This window comes from Numida meleagris, chromosome 3 (assembly GCF_002078875.1).
Source record: "Numida meleagris isolate 19003 breed g44 Domestic line chromosome 3, NumMel1.0, whole genome shotgun sequence".
NCBI classification, from domain to species: Eukaryota; Metazoa; Chordata; class Aves; order Galliformes; family Numididae; genus Numida; species Numida meleagris.
In genome coordinates, this window is record NC_034411.1 from 17,646,865 (window position 1) to 17,666,297 (window position 19,433).

At 41.7% G+C, this 19,433-nt stretch overlaps 1 protein-coding gene and 1 long non-coding RNA gene across 7 annotated transcripts in view; one reads left to right on the plus strand and one right to left on the minus strand.

The window, feature by feature from the left end:
• The window catches only part of TLR5 (toll like receptor 5), a 33,574-nt gene extending 16,068 nt beyond the window's left edge, over positions 1-17,506 (plus strand). For 4 of the 6 annotated variants that reach the window (XM_021393259.1, XM_021393260.1, XM_021393261.1 and 1 more), the window contains one exon: positions 9,428-12,931. In XM_021393259.1, coding sequence (XP_021248934.1) covers positions 9,432-12,017 — 2,586 coding nt within the window. In that variant the 5' untranslated portion in view covers positions 9,428-9,431 and the 3' untranslated portion in view covers positions 12,018-12,931. Of the gene's footprint in view, positions 1-256; positions 383-9,427; positions 12,932-16,224 lie in introns of those variants that run through there. The other 2 variants (XM_021393262.1, XM_021393257.1) reach the window with 2 other exon arrangements.
• Positions 2,074-9,419, minus strand: LOC110397220. The gene is made up of 4 exons (XR_002437631.1): positions 7,600-9,419; positions 7,234-7,338; positions 6,107-6,217; positions 2,074-5,335 (listed from the first exon to the last, which is right to left on the minus strand). It is a non-coding gene; the product is annotated as an uncharacterized LOC110397220 (long non-coding RNA).

Sequence of the window (19,433 nt, forward strand, 5' to 3'; positions counted from 1 at the left end):
AGTGCTGGAGGCGTGAGAACCGGGGCTGCGGGGCTGGCCGAGCAGCGCGAGGGACGGCGCAAAGCGAGGGCTGAGCGTCCCGTGGCCGCGCACCAAAGACTCACCTGTGTCTTCCGTGCTGCGTGCAGTGAGCTGAGTGCTTACCCCTACGCTCCGCTTCTCCGGGCGCGATGGTGGGCTTCGTTCCGCAGCGATGCGGGGAGGAGGGCCGGTGCTGGATGCACCTGTGGTCCTTCACCTTCTGCTTCCCCGGCAGCTGGGCAGGTCGGACCAGATGTGGAGATGCCACGCACCTGACCCACTGCCCAGGAGATGGCCTTCTGGAGGTCCTTTGCAGCCTGTGGTTGTCCAGGTGCCGAGCTGCTCCTTCCCACTCTGAGCTGTAAGTTGGTATCCACCCTGAGGGAGATTTAGTCACCTGGGTTGTACTTCACCTGTTCTTAAAGCAGTATGTTATCCAGCACTTTCCCCCCCAAGGCTGACAAAGCTATCAGAGGAGCTTCAGGTTGGATAGTAGGAAACATTTCTTCCCAGAAGGAGCGGTGAGGCACAGGCTGCCCAGGGAGGTGGTGGAGTCACCGTCCCTGGAGGGGTTCAAGAGCCGTGTGGATGTGGCACTGAGGGACGTGGGCATGGTGGAGATGGACTGACAGTTGTACGTGATGGTCTTAGTGGTCTTTTCCAACATTAATGATTCTATAATCGTTGCACTCATTTTTAGGGGGGAAAGATGAGATACTCAAGGTGTAAAATTCCTAAGAGGTACATAGGCATCCAAGGCAGGCCTTGATGAGGCCCTGCCTCACCTGCTGGATATGAGAGGAGTTCTCTGCACCTTTTTTGTCACACTCAACTATCTGAGCATGCAACATTTTGTTTTGCGTATGCCCAGCAATGCCTTGGGTCTGCTATGGCCAGTCCACATCTAAATTTGGCTATGTCACATGACTGTTTTGATATAAGCATACTTCTTGCTTAGACTATGTCCAAATGCAGCAGTGGCTGCTGCTTTGTTTTGAAGTGCAGTGATCTGTTGTTAAGTACACCTTTAACTTACTGCAAGGAGCATCCACCCAGGTCATGGGAGAGTTCATCCAACTTGGCTGTCTGCCTGAGGACAGATGAGACACTGTCTTCCTCCTAATTGGTGACAAGATTTTTGCCACTCTTCTGCTTCTTTCTGAAGCGTTGTTATTGTGCAAGAACTTCTAGAAGTTCAATGAGTCCAAAGTAACCAGTGCTTCAGCAGTTACTGGGGATTTGTTGACACAGGAAGGAGGGTTTGGTACTGCATTGTACAGGAGGTTCACCAGCCGTCTCATGCAGTGACTGTTTCAGGCAGGCCAGCTGCTTTTCTGTCTTCACTTGTTACATCTCCTGTGCACAATGGCTTCTACAGTACAGGCTTCTTTCACCTATACTTACAAATTCAGTTCTCACATTTTTGCATCTCCAATGGCAAGTTAGAGCTAACTTAAATTTATTCTAATCCTATTGCAAAGAAATTCAAAACGTACCATTTCAATGTCTGAAGGAAAGAGTGGAGCAGGTTTCTAAGTACACTTAAGTTGTCTGTCTCTCTACTGTATTTGCAGCTTATTATCTTTTGATTTTTAAAAAACATATGTGCAGAAAACTGTCAACGGTTTATGGGCGTTCAGCCCGGTTCCGTGACGAAGGGGACGGGGGATCCACGGGTCCACGCCCTGGGAAAAGGGAAAAGGGAAAAAGGGTAGGGAGATGGCCCTGAGAGCAAAGAACAGCGGCAACAATCTGAGGAGAAACAAACTAATTTACTAAATAAGATATCGGAATGCAAAACAACACACTATAATACAATATAATTACAATTTAAGCTGATTAATCCAATGCAGAGAGAGAGAATGTCCCAGAATCAAGGTAGGCCTTACTCTACTACCGACGATAAGACGGCTGGAGAACGAGGTGCTGCCAAGACGAGAGACGGCGGAAAAAGGGATGAGGTCTCGTGATCTGCAAGTTTTTATACTGCGAGCTTTTATCTTTTCCCTCCGGCTGGAAAATGGTAACAGAGGAGCAAAGTACCGTGGGGAATGTAGTAGTCCTTCTCTTCTGAGAACCAGGTACATTCACTACATGATGTTATGATGTGGAGTACCAATAACCGAAAATCATAAAACCATGACAAAAACCTACTTGCAAAAGTAAATATTTCTTTGTTATCTGTCCCCATGCTCTTTTAATAATTCCTTAATAAGTACTCTGCTCAGACTGGGTCCACAGGAGTGCTGGAGTGACCATCGTGCCACTTCTACTCCAGCCAGCCATTGAGTAATGTTTGCTGACTTTAGCTACCAACCCTTACTGCTGCTTTATGCCTGACCACCAGTTCACTGGCATGACAGCGCTGTTTAGCTTTATTAAAAGGTCAGCTTTGTAGGTAAGGCTGTACCAAATTCTGCCTGTGGCCCTAGGAGTTACACTCTGAATGCCTTTCTCCACTCCTTCCTCAGGATTTTCTGTCACATCTCTGAGAGCTGGCCTCTCCTAAGTTAAAAAATGCAACCTCCAACTTAGCTGTCATTCTTGATAGTTACTTCCTATGATCTCTTTGATCTTTCTCAGGTGAGAGTTTTAAACCTGGCTGCTTCTAATTACCATGAAAGCACAAAAAAGGCCCTTTTGTCCCTGGGCTAAATTCACTTTGTGAAAAACATAGTCCAAAACAATAGCTACTTGTCTTCCCTAGAGCGTCTTCTAGTCTAGACCAGGTAGGTATCACATATTAATTTTCAAAGAGAAAGAAGCCAACATGGATTCAGGGTGTGAGGCAAGAACACCTGACTGCAGATGGTTTATGCAGCTTTGAGTAGGTGTCCCCACTGAGAAACAACCGTAGCAGTGAGTTGGAAAAAACTGTCACTGTCCTCAAGGAAGCCTTGAGAAGTTCCTTTCCTTATGGCCTGGAAGAGCATTGGAAACCTTGTTGATTCCCTTCTCAAGCCTAGTTGAGTCTCTCTCAGCCTTCATCATCCCCTATCAGAGAGAGAGCAGCCAGGGCTGCCTGGGGCTGGCAGATGGACCAAGCGGTGTCCCCAGCCCAGCACAGAGAAGCAGGCCGGTGCTGCTCAGGAGGGAGACACTCAAAGCAGTGTCAGGGGCTGGAGTCTGGGGCTACAGCACTTTCTCTGTGCCCAGCCGTGCTTTGAGTGTCTCCCTCCTGAGCAGCGCCAGCCTGCTTTTCATCTATACATTCAGATTTGTTTCCCTGTCCTTCTGGAGACCACATTGTTTTACAAGAGCTGTAATAACAGAAGAATAGAGGAATCATGGTCTTTGATGAGTGCATGTCTGCATCTCATCATATGATCTGAGGGCATATAAAAATGAATCTAAGTGATGAACAGGAACTAGATAATTACATCCAATATGTAGCTTCTCATTACCCAAACCTGTGGCTGTTTTTATTGGCACTTGTGCTCTTCAGGTCACGTAATGCCTTACTGCCTTAGGTCCCCCATCCATGAAAGGAACTGCCTCAGTACTCGCTTGCCTTATAGCACGCTTTCTGACTTTAAGTTGGAAAATGCTGAATTTGGATTAAGCATCCTAGCAGCTTAAGGGAGAGGCTGAAGAGGTTGGAAGGGCACATTCATTAATCATCTGATTTTTTTCTTTTTTTAATTTAGGTTGTAATTGGCTAGAGGGGCCCCACATGAACAGTTTGTTTACATTGCACAGCTTTTTACAAGCCCAAATGCATATATTATGATGGCATAGAGCCAGGGAAAAAGTGTGGAGGCTTATTTTTGTTTCAGTAAGTAGATTTGATCTAATAGGATAACAGCAGTGATACATATTCTCACAACAGCATATTCTCACTGCCCTTTATCTGGCCAGTCTGAGAACAAAGGCTTACTGTTTGTGATGTATCTTTTAAGATGAATGTTATAAACAAACTCCTTGTCAGCTGGCTTACTGTTAGATTAAAAGAAAAAAGGTGTTTTTTGAAGGTCTTTGGTTTTTTTCCTAAGAAATTTTACCATATATCAAATACAGGTAGTCCTTCCGTCAGTGTGCATAACCAGTCCCTTAGAAAGATGTCCATAAGTGATACCATGAGTGAAGAAAGACATGTAACATTTTAGATAAGGGTACTTTCCTTGATCTGCACTTTCTCCGAGAAGTAAAAATGACCCGCTATTCTCTACAGAATCATGATGTGGCTGTGGATATACAGGGATAACAGAAAAGGGAGGCTCCTTCATTTCTGTGGCAGTAAGGGACCCAAGAATTGATGAACGAGACTTAGAAAAACACATTAGTCTATTCAGGTGAATTTCTATAAAATTTAGACAGCCAAGTCCTCAAAATCTGATCCATATGCCCTTCCTTCAGCCATCAACCTACACAGCCCCACTATGCTCTTCTGCTGCTCCCAGTATGTGCAAGCCATTGCACAAGAACAGCCCAGGGTGAAAAGCCCTGCACAGCAATCGCAGACCTTCTGGTGGCCATGCTTTACTCAGGGCTGCAGGCATCCTGTGGGGAATCTGCATGGAACATTTCTCAAATTCAAATTCATCTGCAGCTCTGAATCAAGCTGCAGCTCTGAATCAAGAGCAGAGCACACTATTCATGGACATTTTATTTCAAATTGATCATGGAAAGGAGAGACTTCTGATGTCATAACCCAGTTAGACCACTAAGGAAGCGGAGGAACTGGGTTCTTAGCCTTCCTCAGTCTCAGAAGCTTCAGGCTGTATCTACTAAAGAAAATGCTTTAACCACAAGGCTGGAAGCATGTATGTATGTCAGGTAACAGTATGTTGTATCTCTCCTGCTGAAAACTATTGTGCAACTACTGTGGCTACTGTGCAAACAACAATGCAAGAACTTTGAGGGCTTTTCTGGAAGATGATAAACTCCTGGAATTGTCTGGGAATACAGTAATGATTGCTTAATTTTGGTTTCTTGAATTCAAAAAGCTAGTTTAGCTTCATCTTCAGAGCTGAGTAGTGAGTACAGAATTAGCACCTGATGTTACTGTCTTCTTCATTTTGTCCGTACATGTTTCTTTGGCATAATGTTGCATCCGATCAGTATTTCCTTTGTTCTGCAAAATTGGAAAGCTGTAGTCAACTCTTTCCCGGCTCTTTCAGTGTCTCCTTCTACTTAGATGTGCCGTTTTCCAAAGTTTGGAGGCTGATGTCCTGCAACCTTTGTCAGTAATGCTGGATGCCACAAAGAGCAAAGCACTGTGTGTCAGACAAAATTCCTACTAAGACTATAAATAATTCAAGTGGAATTCAGAAGCTCTATCTGGGCATGACCCCCCGTTCATTGTATCACAACTCTGGTGAATGGAGAAGAGGGACAGAAGTTAGAAAGAATGCATTGTATCTAAAAACCAGAAATGTAACATTTGAAATGATGTGATTATCTACACAGAAACATCTCTTGATGATTAGATTTGAAACCAGAGAATTAAATCAAATCTTAGAATTTGCCAGAAAGCAGAGGTATGGCTCCAGTCTGTCTAGAAACTTATTCATAGAATCTGTTGCAAACTCTGCAGTTGTGGCTAAATGAGTACAAAACCATCTCTGTTCAGTCAGCCTGGCTCTGGATATGTACATATAGAACTTGGATTAATGTATTTTGTAGACATTCGTAGGCAAAACTGTACAGTGATGGTGAAATCAGTGTACAGATTAATTTTATGTTAAATCAGCATAATTTTTTTAATACAAACCCATCTCATTATGGATGAAAAATCAAAAGCAACAATTAAATGGTTTTTGTCTCTTCTGGAATGGAAGGGAAAGAAGAGGACTAGCCTCTATGCATTGATTTTACAGGCAAGAAGTACACACTGACATTGTTTGAACCTATATATTTCTTCTCTTTCCCTTGGGAGCTTTTGTGGTGCCTGTGACAGCTAAAGGTATTTCATAGAAAGACATCAGGATAACAGCAAGTGAGATCTTACATCCTGCCTTCCAGACTGCAAGACCTTTAGATATGAAGCTAAAGGAAAAAAATGCCTTCCAAGCTGGCAGTAGGATTCAGGTTTATTCCCCTTGCAGACTTGCAGCAATTATAGGTGAGACTCTCAGGCACTTACCAAAGGATGTTGGTACCGTTGCACACCACTCATCTGTGGTTCACTGACCTACAGGAAATGGCCTGGATGTTTTGGTGAAAGTTAGCATGAGTCATCATCTAGGAAGATTGTCTGCAGGAGGATATCATGGTCACTGCAATAAGTTACTGATAAAAATCTTTAACTACCTGAATCTTGTTGATAATTTTATCAGAGTGGTCTTTAGAGCTTGCCCAGATAGGCAGCACCTCTAGTGCTTCGTTCCCCAAAATCTCTGGCTGACAATTCCAAACCATTTACGTCAGCTGATCGTTCTCCTAAGTACCCTCAGGTGAACTGTCATGTCCTGGTTTATATCTGACCTAGGGTTATGGGGAGGGAGCAGAGGAGGCTGCTGAGGAGAGTAAGCATGCTAATGACTGCGACTCAAAACCACTTCTGAAACTGAAATTTCCCTTTTGTATCATTCTTTTTAAAAGCAAGTAAGTGAACGTTCTTGGCCATCAGCAAGGAGAAGAATGGGGTACATAACCTGTTATTTACTTTTGTGAACTCCAGTGCATTTTTGTTGGGGGCATGGAAAGGGAAATGACAATTTCTTTGTGACAGTCCGTGGGACAGCTGTTATCCTAACTTCTTTCCTGGCTCATATACATAAAAAGGTGACAGTCTCAGTCCCCCTGTTCAGCTGTACTTCAGGCCCTGCTCTCTGACAGCATACGTGGATGTCCTAAGGTGTACAGAGCTGAGCTGAGATGGACAGACACCACTGCAACATCCAGTCTCAGGCACTGTCAGTTCCCTTCTCCTTTTTTGGCACCAGTAAAGGTTTCTAGGTGATTTAAAACCAAGTTAACAAAAATGAGTTTAAAAAAAAAAACAGTACAATCACAGAGGTCAGTTCCAGACTACTCAAAACAGCTGCACCTTCTTCCAGAGATCCACATGTGTACTTACTGGGGTGCTTGAGACCAAAGCTAAAATACTTGCACTCTGTATACATTTGCTTGCTGCTTTTAGACCTAGGTTGAATATCTACCTTGCATTATAAAAGTCATTTCTATTGCTAAGAAGTAAACCCTGCTTAGGACCCCAAAAGCATTTGCAGTGTTTTTCCCACTATTTACTACTTCTCCCATTCCCTTTACCTCTTATTCCTTCTGACATCAGTGCGGTAGAAAGAAACAAAACCCGACATGCAGAGCTCTGGATCTCCAGTTTCTGAAAACCAGCAGTAGCATTTGAGCAAATACCTGGAATGGAAATTTAAACATCTGAAATATGTCTAGTTGTGTCCTTTTTTTTTTTTTTTAACAACATACAACATTTTGTAGTAATGAAGAAGACTTAAAATATTATATAGTTTGCTACTTAGAATGCAGCCTTTCAACAGTGCATGCCAAGTAAAAAAAAAAGGGGGGGGAGAGGGAGTAGAAAATACAATTTTTTTCTAGTACTAGCGATAATTCCTCATAGATGCAGTTAAAATCTCTTAACAGAATTTTGATACTCACTGCGTGCAATTTGCTTTTCTTTGGAGCAAATCCTAAATTCCTTGCTGAGACAAAATGTCAATAAAATTTGAGTGCCAGCACTTTGGTATTAGCACTCCATCCTGTAGTCGTAACCTCTTTGACATTCACAGGTCTTCTACCGAACAAAGAAACTGTCTTAAAAATGACAAGATTAAAAACAAGATTAAAAATGAGAGGGTTAAAAAATGTGTTTTTTTCTCGTTTGATCTTTGATCCCTTAGGGTGGAAATCTGCAGACTCATCTTAGTAATCACAATGGCTAGTTGCTTGCAAGCTAGGAGTTTGGTGTAATGACTTTGAGAACTTGGACAAGAATGTTAGGTTCTGTGAGACTGTGTCAAAGTTAATGAGACGTGATTGTACTATTATAATCTATTTAGTAATTCCTATTTGGCAGTCCATAAAAAATGGCTTGGTCTTTCTTTTGGAATTTGAAATGTGAATATCAGACTGTTTTCTACTGACATACTTTTTTTCCCCAAAGTTTGTGCACTTTATAAGATAGCAACAAGCATAAAAGATTTTAGTTCAAGTCCTAAATTCTGCATAGAATTCTGTTCTTGTGCTTTAAAGGAGCAATGTGCCTAAATCATAATAATTAATGGGCTTTAGCTCTGTTTAATTACCAGCTTAAAGCCCAACTCTTCTCCCTCTCTGAAACAGACATACCTTGTAGCTGTTTGGTGGCCGTCAGAAGGTTTGGTTCCACCACCACTTACACTTACCAATTTTTAAGCAGACTGTGCTGGAGGCCACCAAAAACCTTACACTGAGTTGTCAGTCAGTAAATCATTTCAATGAATGTTGTTTAAAAAGGAGAGACAGATGGTTGCAATCTTAATTAACTCTGGTGGTGGTGTTTTTTCTACCTACAGTACAGAAACAACTACTTTGGTGCTAATAATTTGCTCTACTCTACATCATCCTCAGTAAAAAAGACTTTTCTTGTTGTGGAGAGGTTTTTCTCTGAGAGAGAGACAGGCAGACAGATGGCATAATGCATGGAAAATCCAGAGTGGGAATAAATTAATAAATGGATTCATCAGTGAGATGCATAAATTATGTTATGTACCTTTTTGTATAGCTTAGCAATTTACAGTTCAGCAAATGTAGTTTTTTACATCTTGCAGCACTGTTTCAGGCTACCACGTTTCTCTTTTCCTTCACTGTTAGCATTGCTTCTGCCTATACTAAAACGGTTTCACTACTCTTTCAAGAACAATTTCACATTGCAGGGCTAATCTCAGAGTTGCAGTCAAGTCTCCCTTTTAAAAATTCATGGCTGTTAGGCACTACTGAGCTGCAGCAACCTAAATTCCAAGTAGCATAATTACCCGCACAAGGAGAGAGCTGAGGAAGAGAGCAGCACTGGCCTGCCCTGTTGTGATGACTGGGTGACTGCACTTATGCTTTGGTAGTCCTTACTGCTTAAACTTGTTTGGATAACCAGTTAAGGAATTAAGCTAATATACCACAGTCGTCACTTCCATGATGCAGATTAAATAGCTAGTCCAAGATTTTCACACTTAGCAAGTAGAGTTTTGGGGCTGATCTTAAGACATATAGAATTAGGGTTACTTTTCATGTCTTGGGAACTCATTTCTCTTTGGGATCCATATCTGGGGCAATCAGACAATCAGATGATACCTCGTAGACTTCAGAGAAAGTGATTTGGGATTTATCCTAATGTCATTTTTAGCATGACATTAGTCTTTTATTCTACAACTGTTAAAAGCTGCTATACAACTTATTGCACAGACAGTCAATAGCAGAATTAATGCTTAATATTTTAATTTCTTTCATGCAGATTCATGATGTTACATCAACAGCTAATAATTGTCTTTGGAATATCGCTAGCTGGAGATATACGTGCATCTAGAAGCTGTTATTCAGAAGCCCAAGTCTCCATGTATAGTTCCTGCAACCTCACAGGTGTTCCACTTGTGCCAAAGGACACTGCAAAGCTTTTTCTAACTTACAACTATATCAGACAAGTGACTGCAACTTCATTTCCACTGCTGGAGGATTTGTTCTTGTTGGAAATTGGAACACAACATGTCTTTCCTCTTTATATAGGAAAAGAAGCTTTCAGGAACCTGCCAAACCTTCGTGTCTTGGATCTGGGATTCAATAACATTCTTCTGCTGGATCTCGATTCTTTTGTGGGTTTGCAACGTTTGACCATCCTCCAGCTGTTTCGTAACAACCTTGGGGATTCCATCCTGGAGGAGCGTTACTTTCAAGATTTGAGCTCATTAGAAGAATTGAATCTTTCAGGAAACCAAATCACAAAACTTCATCCACACCCCTTATTTTATAATCTAACCATCTTGAAAGCTGTGGACCTGAAATTCAACAAGATATCCAACCTGTGTGAAAGCAATCTTACCAGCTTCCAAGGAAAACACTTTTCATTTTTTAACCTCAGTTCTAACACTTTGTATAACACAGATAAAGTGGTCTGGGCCAAATGCCCAAATCCTTTCAGAAATATTACCTTTAATTCACTGGACGTTAGCGAGAATGGCTGGAACACGGAGACAGTCCAGTATTTCTGTACAGCCATTAAGGGTACTCAAATCAATTATTTAACATTTCGCTCTCATACAATGGGCTCAGGATTTGGCTTTAATAACTTAAAAAATCCAGATCAGGATACATTTACAGGACTAGCAAGAAGTGGTCTTCAGTTGCTTGATATTTCCAGAGGTTACATTTTCTCTCTCAATTCTTTAATCTTTAAAGGCCTTGGTAATCTGGAATTTCTGAACCTTTTCAAAAACAAGGTAAATCAAATCCAAAAGCAAGCATTTTTTGGCTTGGAAAATCTAAAAGTTCTCAATCTCTCAAGTAACCTTTTAGGTGAGTTGTACGATTATACTTTTGAGGGCCTACACAATGTAATGCATATTGATTTACAGCAAAATCATATTGGGATGATTGGTGAAAAATCTTTCAGTAATTTACTAAGTCTGAAAATAATTGATCTCCGAGACAATGCCATTAAAAAACTCCCTTCCTTTCCACATCTGACTTCTGCCTTTTTAGGTGACAATAAGCTGATGTCTGTAGCTCACACAACAATAGCTGCAACACATATTGAATTAGAGAGAAATTGGCTAGCAAATCTGGGTGATCTGTATGTTCTTTTCCAAGTTCTGGATGTGCAGTATCTCTTCTTAAAACAGAATCGCTTCTCTTACTGTGTGAAAAGTGTTAATGCTATAGAAAATAACCAGTTAATTTATATGGATCTAGGAGAAAACATGTTACAGCTTGTGTGGGAGAGAGGTTTGTGTTTGGACGTGTTCAGGACCCTGTCCAAACTTCAGGTTCTACACCTGAACAACAACTACCTTAGTGCTCTTCCACAGGAGATTTTTAGTGGTCTAACATCTCTAAAAAGACTTAATCTAGCTTCCAACCTATTGTCTCACCTCTCCCTCGGGGTTTTTCCACAAGGCCTAATAAACCTAAACTTGTCTGGAAACCAGCTTTTTTCCCCTGAGCCTGAAGTCTTTATGACTTTGAGTATTCTGGATATAACACATAACAATTATGTCTGTGACTGTGCTTTAAAAAGCCTGCTAGTCTGGCTAAATGAAACCAATGTAACCCTAGTTGGCTCAGAGTCTGACAGGTACTGTGTATACCCACCTGCATTAGCAGGTGTACCACTATCACTTCTGGCATATGATGATTGCAGTGAAGATGAACTCCAGCAGACACTCCGGTTCTCAGTATTCATTGTCACGTCTGTCACCCTTCTGATGTTTCTGATGTCAGCCATCATTTGTACTCGCTGTCGGGGGATTTGTTTTGTCTGGTATAAGACCATCGCCAAAACTTTGGTAGGAAGCCATCCATCAGCAGTAGATACAAGTGAATACGTGTATGATGCGTATTTGTGCTACAGCAAAAATGACTTTGAATGGGTCCAGAATTCTTTGCTGAAGCACCTGGATTCACAATATTTTGATAAAAACAGATTTACTTTGTGCTTCGAGGAACGAGATTTCTTGCCTGGGGAAGAACATATCAACAATATTCGTGATGCTATTTGGAAGAGCAGGAAAACAATTTGTGTTGTGACCAGGCAGTTTCTCAAAGATGGGTGGTGTGTAGAAGCCTTTAATTTTGCCCAGAGCAGGTACTTCAGTGATTTGAAAGAGGTTCTCATTATGGTAGTAGTTGGGTCACTCTCTCAATATCAACTGATGAAACACAAACCAATTCGAATCTTTTTACAAAGGAGTCGGTATCTGCGTTGGCCTGAAGATTATCAAGATATAGACTGGTTTCTAGATAACCTTTCTTGCCAAATTCTGAAGGAAAAAAAAGTGCAAAGGAATGTCAGTGGTGTAGAGCTGCAGACTATAGCGACAGTCTCACACTGACACGGGATGGGTCACTGGCTTTCTCAGTACTTTCTATTTTAGCTGTGCCATGGCAGGACGAAACAGACTTGCTTCATCCTTCCCTGAAAAAGCAGGTAGAGAGATAACAGTTCCATTTTAAATCCTACTAAACTTGGAAACAACTTGAAAGCAACCAGCAAGTATAAGAAAGTGCAATTATTTTATGGGCAATGGCACTCATTTTCAGAAGAATTAAATGAATCACAAATGCCTCGCATTTTGGCTGCTCAGCTTCAAAAAACTTACATTGATTTTCAGAGTGCTACATACTTACAGGTCTCTGTTTCAGTGATAGGAGGATGCCCTTTTTTATTTTTTTTTATTCTTTTCAAAAAGAGTCCACTGTACTGTATGGGAGTGCCTTACACCTTTATGCTTTAAAATGGTGCTATATAGATTTCATTTATTTGTTTTCTACTCAGCTAGGCTCTGTACATACAACCTTTGAACTTCATTCATTCCTTTCCGTTCTTCAGCTACTCTGCTTGGTGGTGAAGCTACAGTCATTGGGCTAATTCATTTGCTGCTGTTTCAGTGCTGTTAGTTGAGCTGCCTCCCACCCTGCAGAGAGAAATGGGTATCCCCCTCACATCTGAAGCAAGCCTGAAAACCAAACAAGAAACTGCCTCCATGGCCGTGAGTGGCTGCCAGGCAGCCTTCACATTCTGTGGGTGGAATATATGGATAACTTGTGTGTCTTGTGGGTTGTTCTTGGTATGTCCTGTGTCCTGATCAATTAAGATTTTTTTTCTGATGCTATTGAAATAGTTTTCTAGAGTTATAAATGTCTGGTATGCTCTTTCTTCTATCATTGTTTTACAGTTCTTTCTTTTCTTAGGTATGCGTCTTCAGGGGGACGCTCAGGGTCACTGTAATAAAAGTCTGATCCATCATTGTTGTGGTTTAACAACTGCAGCTCAGCACCATGCAGCTGCTTGCTCAGCCTCACCACGTGGGATGGGGGAAAGAACCAGAAGGGTATAAGTGTGAAAAATCATGGGTTGAGATAGAGACAGGTTGCTGGGTAGAACAAAAGCTGCATGTACAAGCAAAGCAAAACAAGGAATTCATTCACTACTTCCCATCAGCTGGCAGATGTTCAGCCACTTCCAGGAAAGAAGGGCTCGTCACATGTAATGACTTTATTGGGAAGACAAATACACTCTGAACATCCTCTCCTTCCCCTGTGTTTTACCTCAGCTTTTCTTGCAGAGCATGATGCCATCTGGTATGGGACATCCCTGAGGCCAGTCTGGGTCAGTTGTCCTGGTGCTATGCCTTGCTGGCAGGACAACACTAGGCAATAAAACATCCTTGGCTCCATGCAAGCACTGCTCAGCAACAGCAAAACATCAGTGTATTATCTTTATCAAATATCCAAAACACAGCAACATATGAGCCTCTACAAAGAAAATTAACTCTATCATGCACTGTTGTAAAACCTGCACCCTTTATTTTGAATGCGATGCATTCCTTGAGTGTATTGTTCATCTGGTTTTATACATGTATTCAACAAAAGCTTACCAAAATAATTCCAGTATGGGCTGGGTGAGTTCTTCTCTGTAGTGAAGATGCAGGAACGGATGGGTTTATAAACTGGCTGTCTCGACTTGAGCTGCAAACAAAAAACCACCGTCTTAACCATTTTCATAGAAATAAGAAGGTACTATCCACTTCATGGGAATGCAGCTGTTTGAGTATGGAAGCACCTGTGACTGATCTAATTTGCTTTCAATATTCTATTAATATAACTACTTCAGTAAAATATTACTTCCATCTCAATAAGTGTAGTCATTCATGAACAGAAAAGGGCTGAACTTTGTAAAGTTTGTATGGGGCAGAGGGATTGAAAAAGGTAGTGGGCTGTGCTCAGGAAGCCCTGGGTGTCGCTGTTGGCTCAAGTAACGGCGAGGGCTTCCCTACACTCCTGCCTCTGTCCGCTGCAGCCACTGACACTACAGACAAAAGGCTGCTGCAGAAGGTCAGAGAAAGAAGCAGCAGCCCCAGCTTCCCAGAGACCCTGCAGGCTGTTAGGAAAGCCATCACTGTGCCTTTCTTTCATGTCTCTAAAGATGTCAAACTATTTTTTTTTCCCCAGCCAGTGCAAATACTTAAAGGCATTCTTTTAAGCCAGAGGTTATGTCAGAGAGTACTTAACATCATTAAGCATCACTGACAGGCAGCCAAAGCAGGAATGAATCTGTACAATCAAGATCATATGCAGGTCTAGGCTGTTAGCTGAGGCATGTGCACACGGTGTAAGACATGGCAGTTCTAAAAGTATACTTAAATTACATCTGAATGACTGTGGCAAAACATTTTTTGTTGTACTAATAGAAAGCCCTCTCCAGTTTGGGCCTTACTCTGTACTTAGAAGACAATCTTATCATTTCAGATACTTAAAACTTAATTCAGCTAATGTATGCAGGAACTATTGACTGCAAGTAGATACAGAATTTGTCAAGATGGCTTTAACCAAGGCTTTGCCACTCTGTTTGAAATCCTTCTTTTTACTGCTTTTGCTATGGGTGGGAGGCAGCTAGATCAAACTTGTATGTACTTCAGACTTTGAACAGGTCTGACTTTTTACATAAAAGTAGTGAAGACTTTGGATGAAATTTCATTGTGTGCCTCCATCCTTATATACCATTTTGGAAGTGTAAAGGGATCACAGCTGTTAGGAGCAGCTGAGAAAACATCCTTATACCACAGAGGTGTCATAAAAACAGAGGCAGCCTAGCCCCTGTCTGCTCTGCAAATTCTACTCCAAGGGGCTGGCAATTGCAGCACAGGGATTTTTGGAGAAAATGCCACTGAGCCATTCCTGATTGAGGAGTGGTTTGTAGGCATATGAATAACTCCAGTGTGAAACTTTAAGGAAATCTGAAATAACTTTCTTTTTTATTCACTGTGAAGCCACTCCAAGTCTGAGACTCTGAGAACAAATGCAGTCTTTCCAGTTGGCACAGTCTGTCCTATAGACTGAAAAATTGACTTCAAATAGATCATAGGACTCTGATCACTGCCACCATGGAGTCACCTCTTCTTAAATGACAAAGCCAGGGGAACTGTTGAGAAAGGGCTTATGCAGACTTTATAGTGCTCTGCTCAGCAGAAATCGCAAAAGCATCCTGTACAAAAGTGGAGAGCAACTGTGTTTGATGAATTAGGGCCATAAATTGAGCCCCAACCTCATAACTATTGATCAGATTCCCTTTAGGCTCACTGGGAACATTACTGCTCTATTAGAATTTTATGGCTCTTCAGTTAAGGATACTCTCATCAGTTTTACTCACCTTCCTCAGTAGAAGACATTAACTTATTGGAGAGTGTCCAGAATAGGGTGTGAAGTGTGACACTGGCTCTAAAACAAGCTATTCAGATGAAAGCTGGTGAATGTATTTGCAGTAGCACCACAGTGAATATTCAGAGGACAGTGACTTGGTGCCACATGGTATTAGCTGAGACACTTGACAGTAAGACCTTGCTTCCACCATTGCAATGTGTATTATAAACATTAACCGGTCAAGCAGCCAGTGCGGTTCAGCAGCTACAGCTAGCAAAACTGTCTGAGTCCAAAGCCTACATGGACTCCTACTAGAAGGCGGGGCACTCAGGGCCAGGACCCAGGTTCCACAAACATATTTCTATGTAGGGTAACAAAACCCACCTATAACAAGACCACATATGATTTCACATTTTACAAGATAATTATTTCTCATATGTTGAGACCAGGCTTCTGCTCCCCTTCCCATCCACACACAGTGGGCTCATCAACGTATTGTCCAATTACATTTGCTAATCCCAGTTGCTAATCCCTCCACTGGGAGATGGTTTTTCATGCTGATAGAGGTATCACCTTCAGAATTTGCACTTACTATCTGTCACTGCTCCCACTCCAGCAGCTATACTATCTCTGTGGTAGCACAGATAAGACCGCAGAGTTCTCACTCTCAAGTGAGACACTCCTGCATGTGTTACTCAGAATCATGTTGCCTTTCTTTTTCTTGTGCTACATCATTATCTCAGCTCATTTGCTGACTTCTCAGTCTTTCTCAGCATGACAGCTCTCCTACTTCTCACTGCCAGAGACCATCTGGGTTTCAGATTATTGTATCCCACCTTCTCAATTTCATACGGTACCGATTATTTCACAATGGCTTTTAATGTGTTCTCTTCTTGCTAGAACTGTGAATTTCAGCAGTCCAGTTAAATCACAAAGCAAGACCCATACCTGGCAAAGTACTTACAGATGAAGAGCAATACACAGCTGAGTGGCAGGAGTGAGTGGTGAAAACACTGCAAATGGAGCAGGAGCACCATATATGGATCTCTGGGAGATCACCAAACTTAGGAAGGGCAAATAAAGCAGCCTAAGCAACCTGTCTTCAAAAGGGGACTTCATTCCATTCCATTCCATTCCATTCCATTCCATTCCATTCCAAAGTGGAAACTGGAAGAAAGCAAAGACCAGAGAAGGAACAAGATTTAACGTCTGAATCTGCCAACAAGATCAAACAGAATTCTCTCACACATCAAGTAGATTAAGGAGGACTAGCACTAGCAAATATTTGCGAAGTTTCATTGCAGTATATAATACTGCCAACTGCAATATTGCAGTTGTGTGAAATAAGGCATTCAAAATCAGAAGACTGGTATATTAAAAAACAAAACACGCACACAAAAAAACCTCAACAGATTACAAAACAATGATAAGTGTTTGTTATTTGACTCTGTAAGACCACATCTTTACACTTTGTCTGCTATTGTTAGGTGGAAATTCATGCAGTCATGGATACAAGAGCCAGTGCTTTAAGAAATAATCCAAATATTTCAACACTTCCACTTAAATAGGAAGTATGAGTAAATAAGTCAGGCCTTGCGTAAGGAAGGAACAACTTCAGGAAGATGGTGAAGACAACACATGCTGCCTTTCCAGCCCTCTCTGAGTGGTGGCCTTACACGACATATGTAATTCAACTGTGCAACATTATTTAGTTGTTGTTGATAAATAGGCTCAGCAAAAATATGGCCCTGACTGAAACGAAATTACCTGAAGGAGAAATGACAATATGAAGACTTCCCACACAGACAAATTAACATCAGTAGTCCTTACAAAGCCTCTGCTAGTGACATTTCCATTAGGCTGCCTGTCAGTCTCCAGGAAGGTACAAACACCTCTGTGATGACAAAGATCTTGTTCTGCTTTGGGATACAAGCACTTTTGCATACACAGCTTTTAGTTACCTGTTTTCTATTTCACGATGGTCACTCCAGCACTCCTGTGGACCCAGTCTGAGCAGAGTACTTATTAAGGAATTATTAAAAGAGCATGGGGACAGATAACAAAGAAATATTTACTTTTGCAAGTAGGTTTTTGTCATGGTTTTATGATTTTCGGTTATTGGTACTCCACATCATAACATCATGTAGTGAATGTACCTGTTCCTCAGAAGAGAAGGACTACTACAGTCCACATGGTACTTTGCTCCTTTGTTACCATTTTCCAGCCGGAGGGAAAAGACAGAAGCTCGCAGTATAAAAACTTGCAGATCACGAGACCTCGTCCCTTTTTCCGCCGTCTCTCATCTTGGCAGCACCTCGCTCTCCAGCTGTCTTATCGTCGGTAGTAGAGTAAGGCCTACCTTGATTTTGGGACATTCTCTCTCTCTGTGTTGGATTTATCAGCTTAAATTGTAATTATATTGTATTATAGTGTGTTGTTTTGCATTCCGATATTTTATTTAGTAAATTAGTTTGTTTCTCCTCAGATTGTTGCCGCTGTTCTTTGCTCTCAGGGCCATCTCCCTACCCTTTTCCCCTTTCCCCTTTTCCCGGGACGTGGGCCCTTGGGTCCCCCGTCCCCTTTGTCACGGAATCGGGCCTAACGCCCGTAAACCGTTGACACATCCCTTGTAAAGATGAGCTGAGCATCTTGGTCTTCAGTTTCACTGTGCTGCTCCTGGCAGCCATCAAGATTCCATACAGTGGAACAGAACTGCAGATGCTGCTGCACCAGTATTTCCTTCAACAAAACTTACAAGAGCAATGTTTGGGAGCTGAAGTTTACCCAGAAGGCCACTGTGAGCACAGACACCAACCACAGAGAATGCTCCATGCCAAGCACATAGCAGAAATGTTAAATTCAGACTTTTTATTCAATCTGGTTTCATACGTAGGCACTACAAATGGGCCAACCTGGGTGATTCTCTCTTGCACAAGGATTGAAGAAAGGTTCTCTTCCCTTTCTAACCTTACCTTTTGCTGTGTGCATACAGTGCAGCTGCTGCCAAAAATAAGTCTACATTTCCTTTCCCAATATGCAAAATTCAGAATATAGATGTGACATGAATTATTTCATAGAGCAAAGACTATCTATTCATAGCAGACTATGTTTGCTTCAGACGTGTGGTTTTCCTTCCTTTCAGATAGCCTATTGTTTGTCTTTTCCATTTGTATTAAAAATAAAATCTTTGAAAACTGCAAGTAAGAGAGAAAAATATATTCCTTCTGAAACTAACAATTCTCCAAACAGGAAGGTTAGCTTTTTCCTGTTTAGACATGATGTTCAAAGAAAGGAAGTCGGGATTTTCAATGATAATAATTACATAGTATGTGTATATCAGTAATTATCAAAAAAGTCTTCATTCTATTTAGTGTGCCTCTAATGCTACACTGCTGTTTAGAGTATCTTAATCTTTACCAGTTCACCAGCCTCTTGCAAAAAGAGATTTATGAGCAGTCACTGCACTTGGTTGATCACCTGTACACCTGCTTTTTGCAAGCTTCCAGAGTATAACAGAGTTATCAGACTGTTTCAAGCCTGCATGGAGAGCAGTGGAGCAAACAGAGAATCCTCATACAAAACAACAGACTGCACAGTGAACACATTCCAATTGCTCATGTTGGAAGCAACTCTCAGGGTTAACTTCTTTAATTCAAAACTTTGAGGGCTTTGTGACTCCTTTTTGTCATCTCCCTAGTTCTGTGTTGTCAAGAATTCCTGAATAGTTTTTTGTTGCAAACGAATTTGCACCCACCCAGGAAAGGACCATCCTGTGCTGCAAGTCATGCATACTACATGGCAGGAATGGGTGTGTTATGAATAAGAGCTAGGAAAGATCTACAAACCATTTACCCAGATACATCCACCACACTGATTACCCAGAGATCTGAGAAAGCTCACAGAGTCATCAAAGCTCTTCCTCTGAAGTCTGGACTATGCCTCTCCTGCCAGAGGCCTGACTTGGTTAGAAGATGCCAGCCCAACCTTTAGCTGTAGCAGCCAGTGCTGCCTCTAGCACAACCCATGCCACAAGGAGAAGTAGAAGCTCCTCTGGAGCAAAGAGAAATCCAGAACACATGGTACCTTTACCAAGATCCCTTGGTACTCTT